The sequence below is a fragment of the Rhipicephalus microplus genome, chromosome X (genome assembly GCF_043290135.1).
Source record: "Rhipicephalus microplus isolate Deutch F79 chromosome X, USDA_Rmic, whole genome shotgun sequence".
NCBI classification, from domain to species: domain Eukaryota; kingdom Metazoa; phylum Arthropoda; class Arachnida; order Ixodida; family Ixodidae; genus Rhipicephalus; species Rhipicephalus microplus.
This window is the reverse complement of record NC_134710.1, coordinates 14893732-14920814: the sequence shown is the minus strand read 5'-3', so window position 1 is coordinate 14920814 and position 27083 is coordinate 14893732. Positions and strand designations below refer to the sequence as shown.

The following is a 27083-nucleotide window of genomic DNA, read 5'->3' as shown; positions in this document are numbered from 1 at the left end:
GTATGTAGTCGTGTTCATACATGACACGCAAGTCATGAATATCATGTTTACACCAGTCATATACCTTCGTCATCCATTCACGTCACATGATACCAAATTCGGTATATGTGAAGCTAGCGAAATCGCCGCGAGTGCGCCATGAGCGTCGTATGTAGTCATGTTCTTACATGACGCGCATATCATGATTATCATGTTCTACCACAGAGCAACGCCGGTGCTTGAGAATTGTTCGCAAACTTGCTTTAAGTAGGCTTGATGTCGGGAAACGAATCGCGTTAATATGAGTATTAAAGTGTTTTAGGAAAGCAAAATAACAACGAGGCCTCACACAATGCGAATAGTGTAATGAGTGGGTCGTCCAACGCTCCAGTCTATTATAAAAGCTTGTTTTTGATCACCTATTAGCTGTGGTGCATACCCTCTCCAGGCATAATTCCTCATCATCGTCAGCCACATGCATAAAAAATTGGCACAAAATTCCTTACAAGTGTTTAGCGGATACAACGCTTCTCAGAAGAACGACGATAAATAGCATATATAACGAATGTTGGTATAGTACCCAGAAATTATTATTACTAATGCCGTAGTGGTTACCCAGCAAATCTGCTTGCAGCAGTTACCCAGTGAGTGTTTAGAAAAGGTTCTGAAAGGCCGCTCTTCTAGTTTTCGCTGTTACTGTGCTGCGCCTTCAAAGCAGGCCTGGCGATTTTTGTTGATTGAGCTTTGCGGCATCATGCAACTTCGGCGAATAACCGCTAAACTTTTGTCTTAAGATGATACTCATAAGGTTACTGTACGCACACTTGAGCCACACATGTACGCTATCGTGGCTACCGAGGGAGAAAGGAGACCACTTGTTTACGGCCCTTCCAAGCCACAGTGCTGCAATGGTCTGTGCACCGCGGTTATTCAACATGCTTTTGCACCCCTCCCCCCAAGACGAAATCCTTCTGAAGCTCTTTCATGCTACACGCTTTATTAAAGACGATAGTTTTTCTTGGGGACCTTCGACGGAAAAATTTCGGTCTGTCTGCCTGTCTGTACATTTGTCTGTTTGTCCGCCCTAACGATACCTCAAACGGCACCAAACGGCCAACCCATACGCAGCGCCCACCATTATTGCTCAAGGTTTAGCGTTTATCCTTGTGTGATTGTGTATTAAAAAAGCAAATATGGCGCATATTTGAGGCACAATAAGAACGTGTATGTTTTGTATGTCTTCCTTTATACTTTAAGAGGCACACACAAGTAACTCTAAGGGCTGTAGCATTTAACGCGCTGCGCTGACAGTGCAACGCGATGCTCAAGAAGGTGTTTCCAATGCTTTGCTACGACAGCATGGTGGTGGCACCTGCTCGTCGCTTTGCATTCTACACCTTATCACCTCCGTGACTGGCGCGCATCTTTCTCCGCGGTCGCACACGCCTTCGTTTTCGAAGATAACTGCCAGATGGCGCTCGTGCCTAACTTGCCTAGATGAGCTTGTTCGCCTCTGTTACACGCTCGAGGCACTCTAAGGCAGCGCCTTCAGAATACCATTCACCTATTTTCTTGCGCAGAACATCAAATGAATGTTTTCCTCACTCTCTCCAGACGCAAGACTATCGTCTTTCGACGACATTTACAGTGTAGCATGTAGATTCAGGCCAATTTTTTGGCTCCATATAGTTTCTCAAGTACAAATCGATTATGCGACGTTGACATCGAAATGTTCAACGAGAACTTGGACTATCATCTGCCTTCGTTTGCAGATGAAAAGGTCAAAACCTGGATGCCGAGATGACTTCTACGCTTATTCCACTAAGCGCGCTTTGGTGTTTCATATTTTGGGCTCTGGTAGTTTTGCAAGCGCCATCTGCGTAGTTTTACAGCTCGTGGTCATTGTCTGATGGGAACGGCAGTCGGGCCAATAGCTTCTACTCATTGCTTTTCCCTTTCTTTGTCTTCAGCTGCAAAGCAAGAGAGTGGAAAAACGTTGATGCGAAGCCCTCGCGAAATTGCCTGTCGGTGTGTTTGAGTTAGACACTCTGTTTGCCAGTTCAGCCATCGGCCGCAGGCACTTCGAGACCCCATGAGATCGGCCTCTGACACGATACTCCCAGTCTCCCGAGGACCGAATGGAGTAAAGCCGACAAGCGTTCTCGCTGCTGGGTTTCGCCCGCAGCGGCGCTGACGACACCCTGTTGGTAAAGTGCAAGTCAGAACAAATAAAGAGTGAACGAAGATTTAAAGCCTTCAATTTCAGAAATTTCAATCGGTAACAAATTTAGATGGCAACGGAAAATGCGCGCGGGCATTGGATGCGCTGCGCTGATTTCGTGCGGCACTTGCAGTGGTTGCTCGAGTTTCGGAACGGCACTCTATAACCACAAGTAGCACGTCAAGCATAAATGATCTGCATGTGTTGTCGCCTGCATACAAATACGTAATGACTTACCACAATCACATGTATAAGACAGCGGCAACAAAAACCACCTTGTTTTAAAAGCGGAACGCTTTAGCAGAGTCCGGCTTGTCGTCCATCTATATTTCTCATGTGGCTTATCACGCTCAAAATAAAGGACTCAATGCCAGCCACAACAAGGCTTGCAATGTTCAAAACCGGGTTAGAATGAACGAACTAGTCTAAAATAAAATAATTGACTGAAATAACCAAGAAATATTTGTAATAAACAAAGCGACTTTGCTAAAAACATTTCGGAAACGTGCGATTTGCGAGAGGGTGCCATCACCTCGCCAACCAATGGCGTGCCTAGAATTCCTCGATGCGTGCGCATCAGCAGAGCAAGCGAATGCCCCGCGCTTCGAGGGCGCTTGCTACATCAGGTGGGAGACACAAGCTGAAGTGACTCGCTGCAAACGGCGCGTATCTCAACAGCTGTGACGCGCAGGAAGGAGAGAAAGAGCAGCAAAAAGTAGCGCATATGTTGCACACGGAGTTTTCAAATCTCCCTAACCAGATTCTACGTGTGCATCAAAAACCACTTCATGCTTATCTTGACCGACGCTTTGGTAAACGAGGCAGTCGGGACTCGATGAACGGGAATTTTTGGGTGTCTGCATGTGCTACGCACTTCCTAACAACGATGTTTTTTTTTATTTGTCTCTCACTACAGTGTGTAGCTGCTGTACTCTTCTTGTGGCTGCCAGATCAGACTTTTGAAGACGTTCTTGAAGTGAAGTGGTCTGATCAGGTGGACCATGTCTAGCGTATGGAACGACGCAATAGCCAGGCCGCATAGATAGTAGCCTCTTTTGATAACATCATGAACGTCATGATCATCATGAAAGAGAAAACATGAGTTTCTCCGGAACTGTCAACATGGTCAACCAGAAATCATCTCAAAATAAAGAGCGATAAAACGAAAGCGATAATTTTTCACCCCAAAGGAAAAATCCTTTCAGATAGTCTCACCTCAGTGCTGAAAAGAAAAGGAAAGAAATAGTTGATGAAATTAAGATACTATATTACCTTAATTCATATATGAATGTATTTCTGCAGCACAATACATTGGGACCAACACGTGAACTTTGTTAAAAAATAAAAAAAAACTTAGCCGCATCACAGGCATGCTTAATAGATATCGTCTACCAACATTCCTAAAGCTATTAATCTATCACTCGCTTATTTGCAACACATATAAATTACGCTCTTCTTGTATGGGGTACTACAACTGAATCAAACCTTACAAAAATACACTTATTACAAAAGGAAACAATAGGTATAATACCAAACGTAACATACCAACATCACACTGAGCACCTTTTCAGGCAGTACAACATCCCTACTGCCTTTTCCTTCCACAATCGTTTCCTACTTCGTAAATGGCACTACAACATAAATTCTGCATATACTACCCGTGACAGTAAACTATGGTCTATATCCCAATCACGAACAACTTATCGCATGCAAATGTTAAAAACAAAATACCCAGATTGCTTAGTTCACTCGAAATCGTTAGTTCATCATCAAAGAACATCAACATCAAACATAACGCAGTCTCAACTAGCTTCACTACTTCAGTCACTCTCTTAGTGTTTTTTTTCTGTAAATTATCCATGCCTTTGCGAAGAGTGTGCTTGATCATGTAAATAGTTGCCTCGTATAAAAAAAAAAATTTTCCCCCCTCACACCTATATTTATGTCCTACACAATATATTGTATTTTTTGTTTTTATTCATTTTGCCTGTTTGTACAATTTTTAATCATTGTTGATGTCATCATGAACCTAAACACGTGTTTTGCCACCTCCGCTAACTGCTGCCACCATAGAGAACGGGGGCCAAGAGCTCCTCGAGTTGCCCAGAGCATTTTTTTTTTCTTAGCCTCTGTCGTTGTATCAACATCTTTACTATAGAAACAAAGAATGAATGAATGTCACAAATATTATTATTATTATTATTATTATTATTATTATTATTATTATTATTATTATTATTATTATTATTATTATTATTATTATTATTATTATTATTATATTTGTTGGTGTTTAACGTCCCAAAACCACAATAAAATTTGGAGAGACGCCGTATGTGGAGGGCTCAGGAAATTTTTGCCATCTGGGGTTGCATTTACACACGCCTAAATCTAATCCCATGGGCTTCATGAATTTTTGCCATCATCGAAAATGCAGCCATCGCCACCGAGATTCGATCCCACTATCGGCGTGTGAGGATATTTCTTATTAACATAGTTAATAAGTTATGAGCAAAACAAGTCCCGTGAACACTATGAGCGCTTTTTATAAGTTCATAATGTGACAGCATAGACTTGAGAGTGAACGCCGCTTAGCGGTCTTGCTGGTTTAGACTTGCAAGTGATGCTTTCAAGTTTTTCCGCGATTTGAGGCATTAAACCCCACATATCACTTCAGTTTTTCTGCGGGCTGTCAGCCAGTTCACTGTGTGTTTAGTGTGATCACCACCACCACTAGCAATACAGAAAACTGTCGTGCCCTTATGCCAAAATCGCGTTCAGTTTTACGGTAGTTGGAGTAACAATGCGCCTAACTTAAACATGGATGCCTTGTAGCAGGAACATCAGCAGATACTCACACGCGGAGCTAAACTTTATTAGGTGCATGATACATCTGTCTTGCTTTGCATCAGTATCAGTTTAGCGCGCCAGTAAACTTACAACAGACATGGACAAAACTGCTCACTTTCCTTCACTTTTCTCTATATTTACAAAAAGTGCTTTTTTCTGTGAATAATTGATATATATGTGGGGTTTAACGTCCCATAACCGCCATATAATTATGAGAGACGCCGTAGTGGAGGGTTCCGGAAATTTCGACCGCCTCGACTTCTTCAACGTGCACGAAAATCTGAGCACAAAGGCCTAAAACATTTCCGCCTTCATCAAAAATGCAGCCGCCGCAGCCGGGATTTGATCCCGTGACCTGCGGGTCAGCAGCCGAGTACCTTAGCCACAAGACCACCACGGAGGGGCACGTCTTTCTGTGCGTAACAGGGCAGCGATTATCAATTGGTCACAAATTAGAAATAGTTTTTTTGTACCCGGTTGTTGGCTGATCGAAAAAGCGAAATTTCAGAATGGCGACACCTTCGAACGCTGAACAAATCATCGAATTCTGAACATACTGAAGAAAGGTGGCGGAATGTATTGCTGTTCCTGAACGCTGTTACAAGAGATTGCTACGGGTACTTGACGCCGCATCGGATTTCCTAAGCAAAGTCTAATACATCTCGGTATGAAAACACTCAAGTTGTTTCCTGTACACAAAATTATTTCTTGTGCCTCAGCGTATTTGCTCTAACGTGCCTTCAAGGGTCATATGGCTATGCAAGCTTCAGTATTAAGCTCCAGCCAGATGTTTGACATTTCGTACAGTGAATGTTCATGAAGACAAAAGCCAACTCAATTATTGAATTTTTAGTGTATACAGAGTATAGAACAGCCGCATTTTCAGCATTTAAGTTCACCTCCACTTGTTCCGCCGATATGAAAACAAATTATGGCTATCATAGCCGCCATCGTCGTCATGCAATTTTGTGCCCACTGCCGGACAAAGGCCTCCTTTATCTGTTTATCTTCACTCAACCTCATCCCGCACAACCCTGAAACTTTTGGACGTCATCGGCAGTTCATCTTGTCTCTCGGCATCTAATCCGACGCTCGGATATCTGTTTTTCTCATGACGGGAACTGCCTGGGTTATTTATTAAAGGTAATTGAGTACGCCTGTTTAGAGTTTGAGTGACTCTGCTTTTTTCCTGTCATTAAGTGTTGCGACTAATATTGAATGCGAAGTATTTCTTTGCGTACTGCACGCACTTTGAGCGTCTATCTACGCGTATATCTACGTATCTATCTATCTATCTATCTATCTATCTATCTATCTATCTATCTATCTTTCTTTCTTTCTTTCTATCTATACGTCTAGGTGTTCTCATGATCACACCTTCAGCTTTGGGTAAACCAAAATTACCATGGGAGGGCAAGATGGTTTGACGAATATGACTCGCCGGTAATAACATGAAAACTTTCACAGATCCCAAGTACCTTGGCATTCCATGTTATGCGAATAGCGATAGAAGGTGACTGTGTTGGGATTTTTTTATCGGGTGAAACATTACAAAGTGTCGTTAAAGACATGTACAAATGCACGCAAAGTCATACGTTAAACAGCCGCATATGTTCCATATAGCCAGTTGTTTGCAGTGTCTTAATGATGGCAAAAGCAACATTGGTACTAGAGCAACACCACAAGCGGTAAGCTGATATGAAGCGATGCACCCCGCCGCGGTGGTCTAGTGACTAAGGTACTCGGCTGCTGACCCGCAGGTCGCGGTATCGAATCCCGGCAGCGGCGGCTACATTTTCGATGGAGCCGGAAATGTTGTAAGCCCCTGTGCTCAAATTTGGGTGAACGTTAGAGAACCCTAGGTGCTTGAACTTTCCGTAATAATCTACTGCAGTGTCTCTCATAATCATATGGTGGTTTTGGAACGTTAAACCCTACACATTAATCGATAATCGATATGAAGCGCTGCTGCTCGTTAGGATGGTAGCCCTCAGCGCGGCTACATCAGTCAACTTCAGTGGATGGCGCCTAACTACAAGTGACGGGGATCCGAAATGACGGCTGCATCATAAGATTGCATATGAAATGTTTTTAAAATTGTATAGCCAGCACTAGCTGCAATCACAATTGACATTTCATGAACATATAGGTCTATTTGAACAGCATTTTCGAGACTTGACGTGGCTCTGTGGTATAATATTGATTGATTTTCACACAGAGTGCAGGGGCTTGAATCCTGCTGGGACTGCGGACGTTTATTCTGTGCATTCCTTGGGTCAACGTTGCCTATGTCTCCTTTTTCTTAATGCTCAGGGAAAGCGCCAGGTGCTTGCTACCGCCATAGCACTGAAGCAGTTGGTGCATGAATGCGGAAGGGCTGCTCGCCAAAAAGAGGACGTCAAGCAGAGGGGATGTGTGACCGCATAAGGATGATCAAATAAAGTTTTTCTTTAATAAATGGTTTTGTTGGGCTAGTTCATACATACTTACCGAAATACAATGAGACGGGTATCATCAAGAAAAAAAATTATGTCCTCTCTATCTTTTTCTCGTGGTACGCGTCTCGTTATATTTCAGAAAAGTTATTTTCTCTAGCTCTCTCTCTCTCTCACATGAGTTAAAGTTACTCATGTCTGCTCTCGCTGTTCTTTGGTAGATATAAATTGTCAATTAACTCTCATCGGCAGCGTTTTACCCGACGAATGCACTAATAAATGTCAGGGTACCAGCAGGAATCGCGCCCCAGTATTCTGTGGGACAATTAAGTATTTTACGGCAGAGTGATGCCATGTCAGGGAATCACTTTTCAAATAGACCCTAATGTTCGTGAAACGTCAGTTGTGGCTGCAGTGCGTGCTACATAATTTTATAAACATCACAAATGTACTCCTATGATTCAGCCCTTACGTCGGGATAACGTAAGTTGTAGTTAGGCGCCATCCGCTCCAGTTGACTTATGTATCAGTGTCCAGGCCTTCTATAGTCACGAGCACCAGCGCTTTATATCACCTTACCGCTTCTGGTGTAGCTAAAATCCATGCTCTTGTTGGTACCATTACGCAACCGTATAAACACGTTATATAAAACATATGCAGCTGTTTAACCTATGTCTGTGCATGCATTTGTAGATATCTTGAATGCTGCTCCGTAAAGTTTTTCTCAATAAAAAATTACAACACAATCCCCGTCCATCAGCATGTTTCGCATAATATCGATTCCCAAGGCACGTGGAAACTGCCGAATTTTTAAGGGGCTGTGGCTCAGTCCCTCCTCCGAACCACTGTTTACTTTTCACAATGTTCACTAGATGGCTCTGCGCTGTGGCAGGTGGCCCAACCAAAAAGAACTATCGTTTAAAAGAAAGTGAAGCGAACGGAGACTTACATGTGGAGAATCGGCATAATTAAGAAGTCCGCAATACAGATCTATTGAACTTTTAAGCAGGAAATTGCCAAGGAAAGGATCTATGATAATACTCGGGGTAGTTCTCTACTGTTTTAGGCCAGGACGGGAGTATTGCGAACCAAGACATATCGGGCCAAATACGAAGGGGTAGACACGGTATGCAGTGCATGTGGAGAGGAGAAGGAAACTGCTGAACACTTGATCATGTTCTGTAAAGGGCTTCATTCTATAGTTCAGGATGATAGCGCAGTTTTTCAAAGCACTGGAGTTTAGGGACAGGGAGGGCAAAATAGACTTTAAGCAGGTACAATTACCTAGAAGAAGGTTATCTGATTGGTGGCTAAAGTCAAGGCACGAGTGAAAATAAACCCTTCACTGCAAAGTACCAGTCCTCAACTTCACTATTTAAAGAAAAAAAAGATAAATCTAGTGGTTAGTTCACCAAGTATTACGGCTAGGGGGCGTTAGCCGCTGCCCGATTTAAAGGGTACAGCCACATCCATCCATCCATCCATCCATCCATACGAGACGTGATCACTAGACGTCATGCAGGCAGATAGATAGATAGACAGACAGTCAGACAGGCAGGCAGGCAGACAGATGGACGGATAGGTGGACGAACGAACGAACGAACGAACGAACGGACGGACGGACGGACGGACGGACGGACGGACGGACGGACGGACGGACAGACAGACAGACAGACAGACAGACAGACAGACAGACAGACAGACAGACAGACAGACAGACAGGCAGGCAGGCAGGCAGGCAGGCAGGCAGGCAGGCAGGCAGGCAGGCAGACAGACAGACAGACAGACAGACAGACAGACAGACAGACAGACAGACAGACAGACAGACAGACGGACGGACGGACGGACGGACGGACGGACGGACAGACAGACAGACAGACAGACAGACAGACAGACAGACAACAGACGGACGGACGGACGGACGGACGGACGGACGGACGGACGCGCTCCCGAGAGACGGTGGCGAAATGCGCACGAAGACAGGCGGATCGAGCTAGCTAGCAGGGAGCCCGCGAAGCTTCACCCAATCTCATCACCATTCACATTTTTTATTTAGTTAGTTGCACGCTGTTGGTGTTTCTGCTGCTGTTGATCAGGACAGCCTGATGTTCTGGAATCGCCCTACGAACGGGATTTTTTAGAGTGCTACTAAACATAGCGTGGCAATATTACAGAACGTAAATAAATGCGGAAGTAAACCGCTCATCCTACCGCCTGTAATTTTTTTCTTTCCTGTCGTTTCTTTCCTGCATGCTCAATTTGAACTGCGCTACAGTGATACGACATTGTAATGTACGAACGTGTCCAATCTGCAGCACTAGTATACATGTGTAAGCCATTCTTATGCTTTGATGTGGAATTACTGCCAAAGCCCGTGTGCTTAGCATTTAGGTGCACGACTTATGTCCACGTTCAAGAGCCCCAAGTAGCCAAAGCTTCCGGAGCCGCGCGCTACGGCACCTCTCATAATCATATCACGGTTTCGGGACGCAAAGCCCCACCAAGTATTATACTTAATACTTGACCCAGTCTTGGTGCTGGCCACCAAAACTGGCGTAACATTAGAGTATGAAGAACATGGATGGCTGGTCATGACATGGATGTCATGACGTTCATGTCTCGTGTTTCGCGACATACATGATATGTGCCATCGTGATGTTTTCTTTCTATTATCTTGCTAAATACTAAAGTGTGCCTCAGATGGCGTCCCTGTGTGATGACACAAGAACGACAGGTGACAACATGAGCCTTCATAACATGCATGCCAACTGCATCATAACACTAATAAAACGAATAGCATGAAGTAAACGTCCTTAAGACGTGAAGGTCTTGTCGTTAGCTTTACGAAAGTTGGCGTGCATGTATGGCAAACATGCGAGAGTGAATGACATATCATTGCATGTACACATTTATTTGTGTCCATACTGATCCACGCAGTGTCTGCAGCTCCTCGCTAACAGCTACACATTATACATCAACTTTCACAGCGCCGGGGTTCTGCCGGTATTTTGTCTCAGTTCACTTTTCATCTCTCTAGTCTCCCATGAATCTTTACGCTTATGTACACTTAGTGCAAAAAAGTGTTGTACTGAATTGGGTTGACCTGAGTTTTCGTTACAACTACAAGTACTTCAGACACTTGTTTTTGGAGTGGTCCTGGACCAAGAAAAGCGCAACTGCGCGGATCGGTCAAGAAACTGAGTTTCAGAAGACTTAGACATGATGCACACTGCGGAGAATAACATCTCTTCATCACAAGTTGTAGCCCAAGTGAGGTTCTCCTTGGTGCTGTTGTGGTACAGCACTCCTTTTGTGCATTGACACATGCCGACGGCGCCAGCTATCACACGCAAGCACCAGCACGTACATCAGCTCTTTTTCTACTGTAATGGTATGATTACCCTCAATTTCTTACACGCACGTTGACTGCAAGCTACACGTGAATGGCTGGCAGAGAAAAATTGTACGGTATACCCCCACCGTGCTAACACAAGCACATGCAAAGTTCTGGGATTACAAACAATCGCAGATAATGTATTTATGGCGAACTTGACAATTGCAGCAATGAAATATCCGCGCGCGGTTGCTTCATACTGGCAGCTTGCACATGACAGTTTTGGGCGATTTCACACTGTTGTCCAAACGACCGGGTCGTCTGGAAGCATGACAGTCCAATCACCCAAGTTTGTCAGGACCAGACCACTCGCTTCAACAGCGCCCGTCAACAACGTGAGGGTGAGAACGTCGATTTCACTCATTTCCGAAGTACTGTCGGAATGAGTTCTCAAACGCCGGAATAACGTAAAACACTTGTCTGAGCCAAGCGACATGTAGATTTCTTCTTTGCGCATGAACGAAGGTGCAAGAGGAGACGTCGCCTGTGGGATTAAGCTGCTCCTACGGCGAGACTACTCAAATTGTGTTTTTCTACCGCTCTTACCCAGGGCAATCATTCCCTGTGGTTGACAGCCACCGTGGTCGGAGGGTGAGTGGCGCGAAATTGAGTTCCACTGTTCGTCGCCCACTTTCCCGCACCGCTGTGTCTCGCCTTCTAGCTGCGTGTAATTATTGCCGTGAGCGTTATCCATAATAGCATCGAGTAGAATCTCGTCGTCCTCGATGGGATGGCAGATGTTCTTTTCCCCGATAGAGCCTATGGAATGCTCCGCAAGAATCAACTGGTCCTTACAAACGATTCAGTGTGTGAAAGGTACACACGGCGTTGTGTATACAATTGGAGTTAGAAAAAACGAAAACTATGCCACTTAGGATACTTTCTTTGGTACATGGACGCGTGCCAAGCCTAGAGCTCTACTTAAGCTGTTGACAATATGTTTTGTCAATATGACGCCGCCGTAACTAAGTATCGAACATACACCTTCAAAACTCTTACAGAGGCATTTGTTGCTCCCATTCATGAATCCACAGTGCCTCAGCGCAAGCCCCGCTAGCTAGAAAGTGCTGGCTGATCAAACGAATGCATCGCCCGCGCCCAAAGATGATCGAACGTAGTTAAGGCCGGCTTGTCACGCTAGGCAGCGGCGCGACGCACTGAATAAGCTGGTATACGCGCACGAAATGTCCGATATGAAGACGCTATTGATCGGTACATTCGTTTGCTGGCAGGAGCCGTAATTGCGGGTGTGGGAGCCTCATCTCTGGAGGAGGACTTTTTTATGGTGTTTATTTCGCAGGGCGCCCCGATAACATGTTCTGCCAAGGCATTAAGGGGGCAGTCTCATTCCGGCGGCACGAACACACCGTTTTTGCCACATTTGCTACTGACACTATGGCTGTTCCCATTGCTTTAGATAGCTGATTTCTACATCATTGTAAAACTTGATGTTTGTACATTTTAAATATATTTATGAAAATTAAGTCACCCGTTACCATTTGTGAATGGCAAGGCAAGAACAAGTTCTAGTTACGCGGTTTATGGCTGACTGTGCTTCAGTTGTGACCATTTTCTAAAAAAGCTGCATGCGACTCTTGCAGCACTGTTTGTTTCATACCACACTCAGGACATGTTTATCAATTTCCTCGACGTAGCAAATTTATGTAAGATTTCTACTTTATTTTCGGTCATGCCTTGAAGACAGCCAAATTTATTCGCCTCAGCTCAAGACTATCCACTAACAACTCGCTTGAGGAGGTTCATTTTCTGGACGCATATGAAAAATAATATTCCCCACTGAAGTGTGTGATTTGATGACTTTATCTACTCCGGTTTTTTAATTTATTCACCTAAATTGGACAGTATTCTCAATACAAGGGCCTACCTCTGCCCATTTTCTTGGAAAGCTACCAAAGATCTATGGCTGATTTTGCACACAGATGAACTACAGCCTCCGATCCATTCTCTCAACAGAGCATTTTTCAATAAAACTAGTGAAAATACGAAACACAGTTTGTGATTTGTCTTAATTTATCATGCCCCAAACACCAAAAAACGCACGGTAATCTTCAAACTGCGTTCATATCTCAGCGTGCATAGCTTACTACACAATAGTCCCCGTCTCCTGATATAATTATAGACATGAATCACATACAAATAGTGCATGACCACTCAGGAATTTGCATTATTGTTAAATCTTCCTTTTGCACCATCTAGACAGGCAGAACGAAAGCGGTGAACTCGAAAACTCCCCGCCTCTCCGAAACAACGTCTTGTCTAACTTCAAATCATGCACCCCCTTATTTTCCCACTCAACCAGCCCCACCGCCCGCTCTTTGAGCCCGTCTTTTCTTCTTGCCTCCCTTCAGTGAAAAAGCGTGAAAGCAGAAGTTCGATTCTCTGAAAGGTTGGGGTTAAGGTCGTCAGGTGAAAAAGAAATCCGTATCCTTCGAATGTTTCTTGTGTGCGTTCGCCTATGTTTGCGGGAAATAAGTGAAGGGTGAAGAACGACAAGCGAAAAAAAATCAGAAGCGCCGACCGTGTGTCTGCAATACAAGCGAAGTGAGTAGACATAAGTGGGTGAATAGCTTTTGAATATCACCTTCATTTTTCTTTTTTCTTTCTTTTCTCAAAAAGTGTAAATTTCAAGAGGCATGTTTGGCCGGACCTCTTGGTATGAATTCTTGCAATAAACAGCATAAATACTAGACGAGGCACGCAGAAAGGAATAACAAAAAAGTTGTTTTGTACTTGCTCGGTGTTGCTCTCTGTCACTGCCATGAATCAAACACCTCAACAAATATACACATCCTCCGCGCCAATCAAATGCAGGCCAGTCAAACTACGGCGCAGAAAGTGTATCTCACGAGAGTAACTCATCACGGTCAACCACGTTTTGTTGTGCCCGAAACTTGTTAAATCAGGCTAGAAGAAAAAATCTGGCAATATACGCCCACTCTTACCAACCGTAGTTAGTACGCCTTAGAAGGTCATGCGTTGCGCTTTCTATCTCGAAAGGGTATGTTTGATTTTCACTTAGGCGCATTGCCAGGACAGCGAAGCGCTGGAACACCAGTGTGCATATTTCCTAGCACTCCGAGCGTTCAGGGGTGACCAATGACGCCATTGCCCAAGCTCACTCTTAAAGAACGCGGGCAATTGGCAACTCTTCACTTGAAGTCTCCTGCGCATATCCGTCATTGGTTTCAAAAAACCAGAGATCACAGTAGTATTGTTTGCTTTGATAGTTTTCTGTGCGTATCCGTCATTGATTTCACAAAAAAACAGAGAACAGAATAGTATTATTTGCGTTGGTGGCTCCAGAAAAAAAGCACAAATTTTTGCAAATTTCAGCCAGCAATAATAACGAAGTGAAATGGCATGAACGTTTGCTGACTACAGGGCATGGTGTACGAAATATAGTTTGCGGCAAGAATAGCAAGGTGTCGCTAGGATCTTCTTTTTTTTTCTTTTTAAGAAGGAGGATGCTCTCTTGACACTGACTGACTGACTGGATTCCTAGAGAAGGCAAGCGGGTTAGGGGAGACAGAAAGTAAGGTGGGCAGATGAGAATAAGAGGTTTGTGGGTGTAAAGTGGCAACAACTACCACAGGACCGAGTTGACTGGTGGAACATGGGAGAGGTCTTAGTCCTACAGTGGACGTCGTCAGAATGAGGATGTAAATGATGATGATGTGGATGATGGTGATGATGATGATGATCCTCTACAGGTGAGTTCCTTCATGACGACAGAAAGGAGAATTTATGCTCTGTGTTTTGAATATGTTTCCTGTTGCGGAGAGGGGGGGGGGCAAAGTAGAGCAGGCGAACATGTGTTATTGTAGAAAAGAGTCGCGCACGAATATTTACAATGCCCTGTTCCGGAAACACCAAATCAAGGCTACCGCAGTGGTGAAGCAAATTCGTATTTCCTATGCCGCTCAATCTAAGAATCGGTGCGCCAGGAAGGCGACTGGTTGGTTTCCTTCAGTGCAAATGTAGAACACCATTCAACCAGACGCTTCCATGGTTACCTTGCACCCTCACCCGCTTCTACCACGTGCACTTTTGGACAGCTGTTTCAGGTCACGTCCTAAGAATTGCGAGCTTGTTTTGCGCAACACTTGACGTCCTTCTATGGTTCATTGCTCTTGCTTTCAGCGATTGGACTTTGGGGTGTGAAACGTGGTTTCTGTCAACGCAGTATATACAGCTCGGAAACTTCACATCTAAATTTTTGCACCTGTTCATTCGATTTACAATAAAAGTTGATGTAGAAAGCTTCAGTGGTAAGCATCGGCCGTGTCTGTGGTCACCCTGTGCTTTGTGCGAGCCTATTATTCATCGTGATTTTTAGACTGGTCTACATCTCTTCTGGCGCTCGGATTCACATGTTACTGTCCTGAATAGTAAGCCTCCTAATTTTTTTTCATTATTCGGTAAACTACCACAAGCAAAGTTTCACCAACGGCATGTATCATGGTATGCGTGAGACACTTGGTGTGCTGGTTCTTTCGCTACTGTATATATACAGTTGTACGCAACCGAGATTGGTGGCTACGCAGCAAATCTTGCTTTAGCGAGAATTGCGTCCGTAAGTGCTGAGGTGGTGAGCAGGAAAGTCGAAGCATCCCATCGTTTAACGCAACACACTATTGCCGCCGTAACACAGTGACATTCAATTTGTAACGCCCGGCCGAGAATTTTAGGCACATGTCCTATAAGCTTGTGTTGCTGCAATGGCGGCTGAAATCAACAGGTGTTTATCTCTGCGCAGTGCATACTGTGCTTGCGACCAAACATCTTCCCCCTTATTGGCTCAGTTCATGTTTTATATGCCAGCGCTTTCGCCATAAGGAGAAACGCTTGGTAAATAGAGCAGCGGCTAACAATTCAACGACTTTCGTAAGTCTGCCATGTTTAGCACTTGCGATGTCTAAAGATAGCGGATTGTAGACAGGCTGACGAGCAGGCGTAGCTGAGCTTGTACTTGCATCTATAGCCGGACACAAGAAGGGAAGCTTTTTCTAAAACGATAAGTTTATAAGAAGTTTAATGGCATCGTTATCCATACAACACGCTTACACGAATGCCACGAACGCGCATCGCATTCATACAAACAATGGAAATTTGGGGGGAAGACTCATTGCACTGACACGTCAGAGAGGGGAGTGTTTGCGAGTCCCGGTCGAATCACAGGCCGTAAATCACAACGTGCCGAATGATGGTCCCATGTCGTGCAAACTCGAAGCGTGCCTCTTTATAAGGAACTCATGATAGCGCGAAAAGAAAACATACACTCTAGAAAAAAGTGGTAGGAAGCTGAAAGGCCCGTCGCTGAGGCCTTTCTGCTTTCTCGCACGTATTTCGCTACTCTTTGTTTCCTTGTTCGCACTAATATGTATGCCTTCATATGAAGGATGAAAAAGTGCTCGTTCCTGCCTCCACATGCTTGACGCATGACTAAGCGCATGTATCCCTCAAGCAATGCTCGCCCGGCATCGCTATGTCCGCTGCTGCAAAAAGCCGAGGAGTCCTGTAAAGGTCGTCTCATTGGCTTTCGGAAATGCACTTTCAGAGCAAATGCGCTATGATGACGTACACCTGGGTTGACAGCCGTAATCTGGCATGTCACGTACTACGTTCACATGAATGCGAGAACAGGCGGATCGCATCCATGTAAAGGGGTGATTGATTGATTGATACGTGGGGTTTAACGTCCCAAAACCACTATATGATTATGAGAGACGCCGTAGTGGAGGGCTCCGGAAATTTAGACCACATGGGGTTCTTTAACGTGCACCCAAATCTGAGCACACGGGCCTACAACATTTCCGCCTCCATCGGAAATGCAGCCGCCGCAGCCGGGATTCGAACCCGCGCCCTGCGGGTCAGCAGCCGAGTACCTTAGCCACTAGACCACCGCGGCGGGGCCCATGTAAAGGGGGCAATGCGCTATAGCAAAGAGCATCGGTGTGAATTTCGCCAGACAGCTGTGGATTTTGGGAGGCAAGTCGATTCACGAAGCTGCCTTTCACGAGAAGTTCCGACCACCAATGTCGGATTCGAGTGCACCATCCTGATACATGAACACTGCGGGAACAGAATGCGAGGGTGTTTATGTGGAGTTCATGCACATGCACCATGTATACGGCGGCGCTTTACATCACTTCTGACGCGCTAGAAAAGGTGAGCGCTACAGCAGCGTTCTGTCAAATTGATGTAAATGGAGCGAAAGAGCGATGCTGTTTTTCTAGTGACACAGTCTAATTGCATTCATGGAGAAGACAAGTGCTTCCAGAATGTTTGTAGCCTGAACTTGTTGGTAGCCTGAACCTGCGATTCCCTGATGACATTGCCTTGATGAGCAACCTCAGGGGACGAATTACAGCTCATGACTACTATACTGGACACGGAAAGCGGAAGAGTAGGACTGAAAATAAATATGCAAAAAACTAAAGTAATCTGCAACAGTCTAGGCAGAAAACAGCTCTTTGCGATAGGTGGAGAGATGCTGGAAGTTGTAAAGGAATATGTTTACTTAGGGCTAAAGCTGTGCGCTGCCCCGCTGCCCATTTTTGCTCACGCCGATCGCGCCGCTGCCGAGGCCACGCCGCTGCCACCGCCGCTCAATAATTGCAGCGCGCCGCCGTTTGTCTTATTTTAACTCGAGCGGGCAATCTGAACATAAAGTGCATCATTTCATCTTCTTTCTGCAGCTATAAGATTTTTCAGATCAACGTTTGGGGTGTCTTGAATGCTGTCTTGTGTCCATGTTTGCATGCCCTGTCTATACGAGGGCCCTACAACAGCTTCTGAAGGTACAGAATTGAGCGTGTTATTCTCTCTGCGTTCTTTTTTGACACCCTTCGTGATAGAACTTTCATGTGACATGATTAAGGCACATACTAGAGAATGGTCTACATACAAGAAACATCAGTTCTAAATTGTTTTCTACCCTTTTTTGACATGCATTCGCCCCAAGTAGAAATAACAATGTAGTCCACAAGCTCGAAATACGGATGGGCTGAACACATAGCGCTCAGATATTGCACACGTGCTTTATGAAGACAAAAATGTCAAAGAGATATAACCTGTATAAAGTATACGGAGGGAGTGTAGTGGAGTGTGATGAAGAACAAAGCCTAAGGAAGCGGCTCCGGTATATTTTATTCTCCCAACTGGTGAATTTTTTACAGCGAAGACGACGTAGCTTACCATAAAAAAGGCCAGCCCACCTCCACATTTTTTGTATTTTTTTTATTGCGAGAAGAATTATATGGACACATTATACACGTTTTCATTGTCCCTGTCGTGTTCTGTATAAAGTCTAAATCAAATCCTTTTGTACTAATACTTTATGCTGTTCCCGCTGATAAAATTTCGTGAGCGCTAGCGAGAAACACTGCTGAAGCATAAATAAAACCAGCTGCCTATCTCTATCGTACGCAGGACGAATGCGATAACACAAGTCCCCGTGCGATGCCTACTATCAAGTGCTCCTTAACCGCAAAGGAAGTCCTGTATGTCTTGTCCTCGACCAAGGAGCATGAAGATATACTCAGGCATACTCAGGCTCCGGGGCCCGATCTGCAACTGTGAACTTTGATTATAATGGCGTGGTCACGAGCGCTAGCACGCTCTAACGCACGCCCTATTTCAGCATTAATCGGCGAATGGTATCACTCTATACCAAACCTGCTTTTTTACCGGGAGGGGCCAAGTTCCCATGCACTGTCACATTACAATTTCGCGAGATAAGATGAGAAACGGTTAGCTCCAGCCCAGACAGAGAGAGAGAGACGAGGTAGGCCGGGAGGTTAACCAAATGACATCCTGTTTGTTACCGAGCACTGGGAGTGTGGAAATAAGGGCAAGGAAGAGGGTGTAGAGAGAGGGGGGAATCGGCCCCGTATCTTGCATGTTACACTGTAAATGTCGTCGAAAGACGATAGTCTTGCGTCTGGAGAGAGTGAACAAAACGTTTATTTGATGTTCTGCGCAAGAAAAGCGGTGAATGGTACTCTGGAAGCGCTGTGTTAGAGTGCCTCGAGCGTGCAGCGGAGGTGAACGAGCGCATCAAGTCACGTCACACGTGAGACATGAGCGCTATCTGGCAGTTAGCTTGTAAAACAAAGCATGCTGCGTGCGCGCCCGTCTCGGAGGTGATAAGGTGTAGAACGCAAGGCGACGGGTAGGTGCCACCACTGTGTCGTCTTAGCAAAGCATTGGAAACACTTGCCTTTTCGTGCAAGCGTTGCATGGTCAGCGCAGCGTAATAAACGCTACGGTCCTTCGAATTACTTATGTATGCCTTTTCTAGTAAAAGACATATATACAGAATATTGACGTGTTGTTATGGTGCCTCAGATATACGCAATAATTGCTTTTTAATTGACAATCGCGCAAGCATGAACGCTGAATCTTGAGCAATATTGGTGGGTGCTACAGATGGGGTCGGCCGTTCGGTATATCGTCTGATGCCTTTACGGGCACCGTTAAGGGCGGACAAACAAACAAATGTACAGACAGACAGACCAAAATTTTTGCGTCGAGGACCCCTTAGAAAGACTATCGTCTTTAAAATCGCACGTGCACGCAGGATAAAACGAAAGCACATACAGAGAAAAGGTGTTGTGGCTACAACCATTCAGAAGGGCCAGTCGATTGTAAAAATGCAGTAGCGCTAGCGGGGCCTTCTTATTTGACGTTGCATCCTGGCGATGGTGTAAAATTTTTTGCTTCGACAAAGGTTGATTATCTAATTTGTCGAGCTCATTTCAAAGGCATAGTCGACGTGCACTATACAGCAGGCAGCCACAAATGATATGTCCACCGATTTTTTCGTTGCCACAGTGGTGACAGGCTGCGGCCTCGGCCATCCCAATGCGGAAAGCGTAGGCATTGGTAAACGCAACGCCCAACACCTGCACAAAATGGTCGCGTATGCTCGTCAAAACCTCGACGGGACTTCAAGACTTAATGTAGGGTCAAGCGAGTACAATCAAGCGTGCATCAAGTGCGGCTGATTCCATTGTGACGTGGTGTGTTTACGAGCAAGCCAGTGGAGCTTCCGTGCAGCAGCGGTCATGGGAAGCGGTAGTAGCAGTTCGCGGCCTTCTGCGTGGGATCAGCGAGTAGCTTCACCGACCCGCTCATTGCCAATGATTCCGCAGGGGTTGGGTAACCACTGAAATGTAATTGGTACTTTTTGTCAGTTAGGTGGTGTATAATCTCTGCTATCTCCAGTAGCAGCTGCTCGTCTGGTTCACGGCGCTGTGGTCCAAGTGCTGCAGCCTAAGACCAATATGGGATTGCGTGCTCCTATCGCACTGTGTAAAATATGAAGTCGTCAAAGAGTTTTTTACCATAAATCTGCGGAAGTTGCCTCAAACATAGCGTCCTCTCTTCAAAGACCTGACACTAAATTTGTTTAGAACTTTCTCGAAGTCTATTACATTTCCGTACATGGACATTTAAGCATCATCTATTGAGGAATTTGAATCTCACCACGAATTTCGCAGTGTAAATGCGCTCATTCTTAAGTTTTCGGATTATGTCTATCGAAGTATGTGCCCCGAAATAAAATAAATGAAATCGAAGAGACCTATGCTACCATAAAGGTATAATTCATCCCACTCATCCCGCCCCGCCGCGGTTGTTTAGTGGCTAACGTATTTGGCTGCTGACCCGCAGGTCGCGGGATCGAATTCTGGCTTTGGCGGCTGCATTTTCGATGAAGGCGCAAATGCTGTAGGCCCGTGTGCTCAGATTTGGGTGCACGCTAAAAAACCCCAGGTGGTCGAAATTTCCGGAGCCCTCTACTACGGCGTCTCTCATATTCATATAATGATTTTGGGACGTTAAACTGGGCCACATACCAATCAATCATCCCATTCATACCATAAAGCGTTACGTAAGAATGATCATTCCAAGTGTAATGATAATTTTTCTTCATTTATTGCATGTAAACGTAAATTACAAGCTAAAATCACGAGGCTAAGAACCACTACTTTGGCTATGCATTCGCTACACTAACGAAAAAAACTCATCCAGGTTTTAGAGATCCATTAGTCTATTCCTCTCAAATCCTGACGTCTATGTCATTCTTTTCAAATCTTGAAGCCATAGCAAATGTTTTTATAACTACTTCAGATTAGTTGTTTTCTTGTTTACACTGATAACGGCATCACCCCTTTATTTTCTGCATGCAGCAAACTACCTGTTCTATCTAATCTTGAATTGGGCTCCTCTGGAGTACATAATTTTACAATAAATCTAAAGGTTTCGAAAAGATCTAGCCCAGACGGTATTACACATGTATTTTTTATATAGTATTCAGGATGGCCTGCTCACTATGTTACTGTAATATTTAAAAAATCAATAATCTGGGCAGGAGTTCCTCAGCTGCGCAAATTAGCAAACGTTGTGACCGTATTTAACTCCGAAAACAATCCAATAATACCATAATACAGGTCAATATTTATGCTTTCAACCAGCTCTAAGCTCTTGGAGCATGTCTTTAACAATTATATCGTATGCCTAAATAGACGCAATATATTTTTCCGACCACAGTACATACGGCTTTCGTGTAACGGCAGCACGGCCGCCGTTACCGTTGTGGTGCCTACAACCACTCAAAGGTCTTGTTACCATTCCTGGTATCCAGAATAAGAAATCGTACATATATATATATATATATATATATATATATATATATATATATATATATATATATATATATATATATATATATATGAGAGAGAGAGAGAGAACAAGCGATCAGAGTGGGTAAAGGAACAAAGCGGGGTTAAGGATATATTATAATAGTTGAAGTCAAGAAGCAATGGACATGGGCAGGGTACGTAGCACATAGGCAGGATGAATGCTGGTCATTAACGGTAACTGACTAGTTTCCCAGAGAAGGAAAGCACATAAAGGGTAGACAGAAAGTTGGCGCGGCGAATTAGATTTAAATGTTTACAGGTATAACGTGGCAGCAAAACCACAAGACCACACTGATTGGCCGATCACGGGAGAGGCCTTTGCCCTGCAGTGGACGTAGTCAGGCTGATGACCATGATCATGCACCATCCACGTGGCATTAAAGAGGGCAGAGGGCCTGAAAAACTTTTTCAAATAACCACGGAATGGATTCACTTCAAGAACTGGTTGCCTTACGAGTTCAACGCCGCAAAATTTTTAAAGATTCTTCCAGTACGATCGGAGTTACAAAGATTTGTCGCACGCTGCAAACAAATTCTCTCTTCTCTTGCCCCGAAGAAAGTGCTGGAAGCTGAACAGGGGGTGATGGCAGGGGAAGAAATATACGTCACGTGCGCCTCGTGATCTTAGCACTGTTTTTTTTTTCGTCGAATACGCGGTTTTTTCAGTGTGCTAACGCGCGCACGCGTGGAGAAGTTACAGCCTCCCACGCCGATTCCCATAACGACCGAGCGCGCCATGTTAAAATCAGCCAGTGGCTGATGGGTATCCTTCTACGAGTGCTTTTTGGACGTCTTTCGTCATTTGTCGAGAAAAGAGAAAGCAATTTTCAGCCGACGTTGATAATTTATTGTGAATTGTATTCCGCGTGCTGCGCCATATTATTTAGCTCGCGTGTTTTCGGAAGCCCCATACTGCCTATCGGCGGTGTTTTCTGACCAGGTTCAAAAAGTGTGTCAGGGCCCCTTTATTTATCTATTTATTTATTTATTTATTTATTTATTTATTTATTTATTTATTTATTTATTTATTTATTTATTTATTTCAATACCCTCAGGGCCCGAGGACATTACAGAGGGGAGTGGGTTACACAACATAATGAAAAAGCGGAAAAATGGTGGTTACATGGATCAGTGAAGGAAACCAACAAGAAATAATGCACATTATAAGAACAAAAACAGGTATTAAAGAACTACAAAGCTTAACAGGTTTTTCTGAAATGTGAAAATACTATATTCCTAAAAATTATGGCGATAGGTTAGTTATAGCAGCCTTAAACATAGAGGTATTAGACATCTCGACTACAGATCGGGGAAGGTGATTCCAACTTGCTGACGTACGGGGCATGAATGAATTGTAAAAATGGTTGGTGTGGCATGTGGGAATGCCAGCCTTATGACGATGGTCGGTGCGAGCGGATACGTAAGAAGAAGGGGTTATCAATTTATTCTTAAGGACTGAATTGTGGTAATATATCTTGTGAAACAGGCAGAGGCGAAACATTTCTCTACGTTGTGAGAGCAGAGGTAATGATAAAGTTATTTTCATGGAAGTGACGCTGGAGGTGCGATGATAGTTGGAAAGACTGAAACGAGCAGCCCGACTCTGGATGGATTCAAGCTGATGAATGAGTGTTTCTTGACTGGGGTCCCACCCAGATGCAGCATATTCCATTTTGGAACGTACTATTGATTTATACAAAAGTAATTTTACTGAAAAAGAAGAAATATGAAAATTATGGCGTATAAAACCCATCGTGCGATTAGCATTATGGTTACATGTGTTATATGCATCGTCCAGGAAAGATCAGAAGTGATGAGTACGCCTAGATATTTGTAACATGACACAGGTTATAGGTTAGTATTATTAAGGTGATACGAGGGCAATGTTGTATCGCGACGTGAAACGCGCATGTGCTTGCATTTGTTGGTCTTTAACTCCATGTTCCACGTGTTAGTCAAGTCACGAACACGGTTTATAGCTGATTAAAGAAGATAGACGTCAGAGTCGCTATTAATAACACGGTATATAACACAGTCGTCAGCGAACACGTTTATTTATGAACATAGATTATCAGGTAAGTCGTTTATGTAGATGAGGAAAAGCAAAGGTCCACGCACAGAGCCTTGAGGCACGCCCGATTCAACTGCAGAAGTGATGGATGAGGTGTTATTCACAGTGACAAATTGGGAACGATCAGTGAGAAAAGAGTGAAGCTATTGAAGAACGTTCGGATCAATGTTAAGTTTGCTGAGTTTTAAAAGAAGCAGTTGATGAGAAACCTTGTCGAACGCTTTTGAGAAGTCTAGGAATATGCAGTCGACTATGGAACCCCTGTCAAAAATGGAATTTAGGTCATGTGTGAATGTCAAAAGTTGTGTTTCACATGAAAACGACTTGCGAAATCCATCCTGGTGATCTGTAAAAAAGAAGTTTGACTGTAGGAAAGATGCAAGATGAGAGCAAATAACATGTTCCATAACTTTACATGAAATACGTGTGAGTGAGATTGGTCGATAATTATATGGAGAATGCCTATCCCCAGACTTGTGCAAGGGAATCACCTTCCCTACTTTCTAGTCTTCCGGAATGCAACCAGTATGAAGCGATTGCTGAAATATATTAGTGAGAATGATGGCACTGTACACTTTAGTACTAATTAAAAACTTTAAATTTATGCCATCAACATCACATGATGATGAAACTTTTAGATTTTTTATGATGTTTTCTATACCGGCAGCATCAAAGACAATGGGGTCCATTGTTAAGAAATTCGACCTAGAATTATTGCAGTAATGTGTGTGTTTTTTCAGTCGGTGGTCCGTTTTAAACTATCAATTCATGATGATCGCATGTTCTCACATCTGATCGCAATGAGCGCTTGTACCACATATTATTGCAACCATATTACATGTTGCATTGTGAATCCTGTATACAGGTAGCGTGTGTTTTGAAACCACGCAAGTTACTTTCACTGCATTTCCAGGGAGAGGAAGTTATTTTCACTGAATTTCCGAGCATACACGTGGCTCATTCTTCATCGTGGGTATGCACAGCTTATGGAAGAACCGTATGCAGGACCGTAAAGCAGAACCCATCACTCCTTCAAAGACAGACTACATTCAAATGGCTATTCACCTCATGGACATATTTAATGACCTAGACTTTAGACCGGACTGGTACTCCATCTTGGTGAGGTGTTCGGCCTCACCCCCTCTCTTGTACAACATTATGTGAAGAACTACTCACCGAGTTAGTCTTTGAGTGTTGCTTAGTAACGCTTGAGCACATGTTTTCGTCTTGTGAATGTACTTTTGTTTGCTTTAATCGTGTCTATAGGTGCACGTTAAAGAGCTCCAGGGGGTGGAAATTTCCGGAGCCATCCACTACGGCATCTCTCATAGCCATATGGTGATTTCAGGACGTTCAAACCTATATATATTTAATTATTACTCAGAAAATTAATTATTAATCTTTTTATGAAAGTATCACGTCGAGAGCACGACCACCTTTAGACATACAGTGTTACAGCGCGTGCTTTTTTCGAGACATTTGATGTAACACCCTATATGTACCGCTAATATTTTGTTTGAGATTACACACGTGCTCTAGAAGGCGGCGGTTTTCACAGAGATGCGGCTCTAGAAATTCGGACTACTTGAATTTTTCAACTCTAGGCCCATGAGCTTTTCGCATTTTTAGCTCATCAAAATGCGGCCGCTGCTGCCAGGAATTAATCCCCCAACCTACTGATCAGCAGTCACCATAACTATTAAACCACCACGGTGGATATTTGTTGCTCAGGCAGTGAACCTCTTGTCTAATTGCTGAGTATCTTATCAGTAGCTGAAAAAATGTGGCTGCACTTCAACGCAGATTCTACCGTGGCGCTGTGTAAAGCTGCTCACTCATAGAGGAGCCTCCAGGCCAACCCATTGGTTCGAGTCGAAAGCAGGAGACTAATGGCTGAGACTGGAGCGGGTGCACGCATCATGGAAGGCCTCGGAATGACTCCTGACGAGCTCATGGTAAGACACGCCGCGGATTTACTTGAAGAGGCTCTGAAATATTTTTCAAGTAACCATGGAATGGATTCACTACAAGAACTCATTGCTTTACGAAATCAACACCGCAAAAAGTTTAAGAATGCATCCGGTATGAGCAGATTTACAAATATTTGTCGCACGCTGCAAACGTATTCTCTCTTCTCTCATTCCAACGAAAGTGCTGGAAGCTAAGTAGGGATGGCAGGGGCAAAACAATTGGCAGCATATACACGGAGTGAACGATGGAGAGTGGGGCGAAGCATTCGTCCGTCCATTCGTTCTTGCTTCCTTCCGTCTGTGCGACCGCCCATGCGTCCATCTGCCCGTCCTTGCGTGCGTTCGTCCATGCATCCGCCCCTGCGTCCGTTCTTGCGTCCATTCATGCATCTGTCTGTGTGTCCGTTCGTCCATCTATTCAACACTCCAAGTACCACCATCTCGCATCTTTTCATCATATATTTCCCATATAGAAACACCGCCATCCAGCGGACATTCTAAGGACTAAACGAGAGGTGGCACACGCACACTTTTTAACAGCTTGCGCTTCGGGTCTACTTCCCACCTTTAACCACTTCGAGTTCATGGTATATACTAGTTCACTGTATTCATGGCACTGCGGCCCAACACTCGCTAAACCTTTCTAAAACCAAGGAGGTTACGCCCAGCGAGTATAACGTAACAACCTTTTCCTGGCAGATAGAGCTCAATGTACATGCCAATGGCTGCATGGGAAATGAGAGACAGGAGAATTCGGCTTTTACTTTCTTACGGCTTGCACTTCGTACCTACTTCCCACCTTTAACTACCTCGAGTTCATTCATGGTATATACTAGTTCATTGCATTCATGGCACTGCGGCTCAACGCTCGCTAAACCTTTCAAAAACTAAGGTGGTTACACCCAGCGGGTATAACGTAGCAACCCTTTCCCTTCAGATAGTGCTCAATGTACATGCAATGGCTGCTAATGGGGATCGCAGCGGGCACGTTAACTAAAAGCCGAATGCTCCTGTCTCTCATACCCCATTATCAGCTATTGGCATGCACATTGAGCACTATTTTTTGTTGTTCAACAACGCACAGAAGGAATCTCTCACCGGCACCACCTTGGAGGTCAAAATGTTTGCAGGTCAAAGCGTAAGACTGGTTACATACTACGACGGGACGCGGGACGAACGGGTGCCGTTATAAGGACCTTCGCCCCTAAAAATTATACGTCACGCGCGCCCGTGACCTAGAGTAATGTTTTCTTTTCATCTAATACATGCCTTTTTAACGGTGATCGTGTGTGCACGCGTGGACAAGCCACGGCCTCCCGCGGCGATTCCCGCAACGACCAAGCGCGCCATGTTACAATCAGCCAATGGCTGATAGATGGCCTTCTACGAGTGATTTTTGAGCGTCTTCGACATATGTCGAGGTAACATAAATGAATTTT

The 27083-nt window shown here is 44.4% G+C and overlaps 1 protein-coding gene across 4 annotated transcripts in view; it reads left to right on the top strand.

Annotated features, from left to right (window-relative positions):
- LOC119175675 (neuropeptide F receptor) overlaps positions 1 to 27083 on the top strand; it is a 529963-nt gene that overhangs the window by 486797 nt on the left and 16083 nt on the right. For all 4 annotated transcript variants that reach the window (XM_075881859.1, XM_075881861.1, XM_037426604.2 and 1 more), the window contains one exon: positions 25478 to 25629. In XM_075881859.1, coding sequence (XP_075737974.1) covers positions 25564 to 25629 — 66 coding nt within the window. In that variant the 5' untranslated portion in view covers positions 25478 to 25563. The remainder of the gene's footprint in view (positions 1 to 25477; positions 25630 to 27083) is intronic.